The 5,253-nt window shown below is 37.1% G+C and overlaps 1 protein-coding gene across 1 annotated transcript in view; it reads left to right on the plus strand.

Moving 5' to 3' along the window:
- LOC107576685 (uncharacterized) overlaps nucleotides 1–3,762 on the plus strand; it is a 6,476-nt gene extending 2,714 nt beyond the window's left edge. Inside the window, exons 2-3 of the mRNA XM_016262827.1 lie at nucleotides 6–1,322; nucleotides 2,385–3,762. Of these exons, the coding sequence (XP_016118313.1) occupies nucleotides 6–1,322; nucleotides 2,385–3,088 (2,021 nt within the window). The 3' untranslated portion in view covers nucleotides 3,089–3,762. The remainder of the gene's footprint in view (nucleotides 1–5; nucleotides 1,323–2,384) is intronic.
- Nucleotides 3,763–5,253: the final 1,491 nt, after the last annotated feature.

The following is a 5,253-nucleotide window of genomic DNA, read 5'->3' on the forward strand; positions in this document are numbered from 1 at the left end:
ACAAGTAGTAGGCCAGGGGACAAGGAGAATTTCAGTAACTCCGCTCAAAGTTCCAGCTGGAGAGGGACCGTTCCAGAACAGCAGGAAAAACATCAGCAAGATACGTAGAGTAAGCCAAGACAACAAAAGGTATGTGATGCCAAACCCATTAAGACACCCCGATAGACATCCAACAACTGTGATTTCACAGAGAGTCAACAAACTAAGACAACCTAATGTGATGGACAACATGTCAGCAAACAAAAGTGTTGGGGTACATTCAAAACTGTCAATTTCAGTCAGAAATACCAATATTGCCAGGAAAAATGGCTCTGGAATTATAAGACCAAGCTATATAAGAAGGTCAAACTTTCAAACTGAGCCAAACACAACCAGAGACTTCAAGACAAAGGTAAGCACAGGGACTCAATTCTCCAGTCCCACTGGTGCAACAGAACAAGAACAAACAGAAGAAATCAAACCCATTCCGCTGGTAATGAGGTCAAATGTATTGGACAATAAATGGTTAAAAAACAACAGTACAGAGTTACAATCACAACCAGAGTCTCAGAATTCAAGTAATGTACAATATTTGGATAAGGTTCAACAAAGTAAGAACCAACTTAGAGACAACAGTGAGACTGGGAGTACAGAGGATCCTAACAATCTGCAAAGCGGAGCCTGGAATTCACCTACTGGTGGGAAAGAAAACAAGATTTTTAATTTGGGAACTGATGATACCAGCAATCAACAACCATTTGAGGTGGATAAGATCAGCAGTGGAAAGAAAGGACCAACTGCACCAACCTTAAAGAAAGAGTCATCTAAGGAACCAGGAACAAATCTATTTACCACCTCGACAGTCTCTTTTATGGACACAAACCATAAAGACAGCTCAAAAAATATTCATAAAGTGACAAATACACATGTTGAAATGGCTAAAAACGATAGTTGGGAAACACCCATAAGCTTTGAAAGTATTGGAGCAACAAGAGAACTGGAACTTATTACATTTAATAAAGACAGAGTGGAAGAAAACTCTGGGGAGATATTATCTAACCCAAACAGTGCGGACACTGCCCAAGGGTACAGTGGAGAGAGGTACACAGATCCAGTTGTTTTGGAAACGCTTACAAATGTTGAAGAAATTAAAGGCTCAAAGCTTTTCTCACTCAGCCCCGAGGACACTGCTGAGGGGTTTAAATCGCATGCAGTCAGTGATGAGGTGACAGGGAGAGAGCAAGTAGAGAACAAGATCCACAGCACCTGTGACAGTGATTGTAACACTACGTCAACCCAACAGTCTACAGCCCAGACCAGGCCCCCAGTGGACTCTGGAAGAGGTGAGGAATTTTCTTACACAACCCATGTAAATGTTTATTTTTAAGAAACAAGTTGAAGGAGTATTTACTCTTAATTCACACTGTAAAAAGCCCTCCAGAGTGTTTAGAGTATGGCAGCAGTGCATGTTTATTTGACACAAAGCTTACAGTACAGTGGGATAAGTCAGTTTGACTCTTTGTATAGATTATACCCAAGGTTTTAGCAGAGTGCAAACAGGGACAAATGTCCAAAAATAATTACAGGTACAATCTACCCAGATAATCATTCCCAGGAAATAATATAATATGAACGTATCCGTTTAACACATGTTCTGTGACCCCGCACTTTATCTTGATAGTGTGATAGAATTCCATAACAAGGATAAGTGGATATAGATTCTCATCTGAGTAGCATATGTTGTGTTTTTTGTGAAGAGGACCAGCTGTAGGCCTCTTCTTTTGTCTGATGTATCAGGATGTGGTGTCTTTGTTGAGCTTGAGGAAAGGCTCAGAGGCAAAGTCTTTTTTGAAATGCATAATTAATTCACGCAGAAGTTCAGTACCATTCCATGCCTAGTGCTAAATTTACTTGTCCGATGAATGGAGTCTGAAATTTGGCCCAATATAAACTCTTGAAACCGTGGATAAATAAAATCCAGGTGGTCCAAATGTCTATGTATAAAACAGCGTTTGCATATCTTATAAACTAAACCTTAAGTATAGTCTGTCGAATGCAGCTTTGTTGTTTGGGTCTAACAACAAAGACGGATAGAAAACAATTTCATTGCATCATCTTGCTCTGCATTCGTTTACAAATTCATAAGATCCAGATTTTCAGCTGAATGTTTATTTTTTCAATTTCAACCCAATTTAATTTATTTGTATTGGGCTTTCCACAATAAATATGGTTTCAAAGTAGCTTTACAAATAAAAGTGCCTTAAAGCTTCTCTAGTTGAAAGATAATAATGGCAAAGAAATGCTCAAGATGTTTAAGCATGCAGATTTAGGCTGTTTATACATTGTAAATGCATTTTTCATAAACAAAGAATGAGGTAACCTAAAACAGTTTTTATTGACCACAGAAAAAAGACCCGCACAAGACTGCGCTGATTACATTACAAAATCCCGAAGGAATGGTGTATATGGAGTAATGCCGCAGCCAAAGAGCAGCATGTTTCCTGTTTTCTGTGACATGGAGTCTTCTGGCGGGGGCTGGACTTTGATACAGCATCGCTTTGATGGCAGCACAAGTTTCAATCACACATGGGTTGAGTACAAGAATGGATTTGGTAAACTAATAGGGGAGTTTTGGCTTGGCAATGACAAGATTCACTTGTTGACAAAGGCGAAGAACATGTCATTGCGAATAGAAATCGAAGACTTTGAGGGTATCAAAGAATATGCTCATTATGACCACTTTTATGTGGCCAATGAAAGCCAACAATACCGCCTGTCCATTGGTGGTTACTCCGGTACAGCTGGTAATGCCATGCAGTTTAGTAAGAATTACAATCACGACCAGAAGCTCTTTACCACTCCGGACAGAGACAATGACCAGTATCCCTCTGGAAACTGCGGGGCCTATTACAGCTCAGGCTGGTGGTTTGATGCATGCATGTCTGCAAACTTAAATGGGAGATATTATCAATCAAAGTACAAAGGGGTGCGTAATGGGATATTTTGGGGTACGTGGCACAATATTACAATGGAATATTACCCAACCAATGATAGACAATCTTTTAAGACTGTTAAAATGATGATTAGACCTAAAAACTATGCCAAGTAATATTATACCCACAAATTCTAAAACTTACCAACAAAAATTAAGCTCTCTTTTTAAGTTAGATGGTACAAAAAAGCCAAGTACCTTAAGTATATTGCTACTCGTGTTTATTGCTTTATTAATAGAAAATATAAGTGTGGTGTCAGAACTTGAATAAACATTGATAAATGTTTCTGTATCTATGTTGTTTTTTGAGCTGTACACATATATATTAGAATACACAACTGAGCCTCTTGTGTTGCTTTGAATATGCTGAATTGCATAAGACATGAAACCATGCTATTAACAGATTCAGCTATTATCTTGTATATTGTATTTTTTTAACTTACAAACACTAAAATGTCTGTAAGTCTGGGCCAATCCATGACTACTATGTTTACATGGATATTTGCAGAATTTCAGATGCCAATTTTTTTTTTATACAAATAAAAGCATCTGTAATTTTCTATTATTTTCATTGTAGGAATTTAGAATTAACACCAAGTGTTATTTTCAAAAATTGTTTGTATGTACAGAGGAAATGTCAATTTCAGTTAAAAAGGAGGATCATAATTGAATTACTTAAAATTAACTAATGAATAAATTACTACATTTCTTCTAGAAATACACATTTTACTCCCCGCAGAATTGTAACTCCTTTTCTGCATCATCTTGGAAACATTTTTAAATACAATAACTGTGCACTTACTGAACATACTTGTCATAAAGAAAATAAATATGTATCTTTTAATTACAAGGATGCTGTTATTACTTTTTATTATTATTATTATTATTTACAGACTCTGCACAAGAGAAAATTTAAATTGCATTTTGTAAACATGTATTACGTAAATTCTGCAATGCAAAACATAAGTGCATGTAAAGAAACAGACTCATAAATATACACCATTATTGTAGTACGCATGTCTTTTCAGTAAGCAAACCATGTTGTTACAGTACTGGTTGAACAAACAGTGTGTATGCAGCACATTAACAGTTAGTTTTCAAATGTCCATTATGTTATGCCGCTATTGATCTCAGTGTTTCACTAAAATGCAATAAATATTCTGAGGAACATTCACAATCAGTCATTTCAGTCACCTGAGTGGAAACTCACCACTGAGCCAAAATACGTAACCCTCCCTGCATCACTGTGAACATGAAACGTAGGCTATTCAGCGTAGTCACTCTTGAGCCTGAAAGAAACAAGCAATTCCTGATAAAGAGCTCAAAACAGCTGTACATTCTTATTGTCCGTTGTATATTCCCTTCTTTATGAATAACATCTACTTTCGAGATGATTTTATTCCTGAAGAATACAGTAAAGACTTCTGCTGGCTTTCAAAGAATATCGTTCATATGTTCAGTCTCTTCTGAAGTGGAAAACGTTGTAGCCCAGCTCCACCATAGCTCCGATGAGCAGTGCCCACAGAGGGACGCAAACCGAGCTCACCAAGATGTCCATTAGGCCTTCTAATTTGGCACAGAGCGTCAGACAAAATGCCAGTTTAAGCAGCATGGCCACGAGGTACCACACGGGCTTCTTCAAGTTCTCCGCCCCATTGCGAGGGTCGAACCCCGGCTTGCAGCGGCCAGCCATTTTGACAATGAGCATGAGGAGGAGAATAAGATCAAAGGTCCAGACAGGAAGGAAGATGAGGAACCAGTTCCAGATGATCTTCCCGTCCAACTTCAGGACCAGCATAATAAGGAATATAAGTGTGAAGATCCATGTCAGGAGGACTCTTTGAGCAAGAGACATGTTCATTTGAAACGCTGGCCTAAGGGCACAGCATTAAGTTGATCTGAAAGAAACAAAACATTTATCATTGGAAGTATGAGTTCAATTTACATTCAGTCAATATGATCTAGTGGATTTCATGCTGCTTTTAAAGCAAAAGAGGGACATTTCAAGTAGTAAGATGTTATTAAATTAATAGTAATTTTGCTAATTACATTTAAAAGAATAGTATAAACGCATAATTAATAATATTAGTACTAATAGATTACACAATTAACAATCTTTTAATATATATATAAAATAATATACATATATTTTTAAATCAGTTTTTCATTGGATGTTACGTTGATAATATAAGCTGTATTAACGTAAACTGCATTATTTACTAGGCTAAATAGTAGCATATTTACTATGAGCCGTTTGAGAAGATATGCATATTCATAAAAGG

Source organism: Sinocyclocheilus grahami, unplaced genomic scaffold (assembly GCF_001515645.1).
Source record: "Sinocyclocheilus grahami isolate Dianchi unplaced genomic scaffold, SAMN03320097.WGS_v1.1 scaffold4156.1, whole genome shotgun sequence".
Classification (NCBI taxonomy): Eukaryota; Metazoa; Chordata; class Actinopteri; order Cypriniformes; family Cyprinidae; genus Sinocyclocheilus; species Sinocyclocheilus grahami.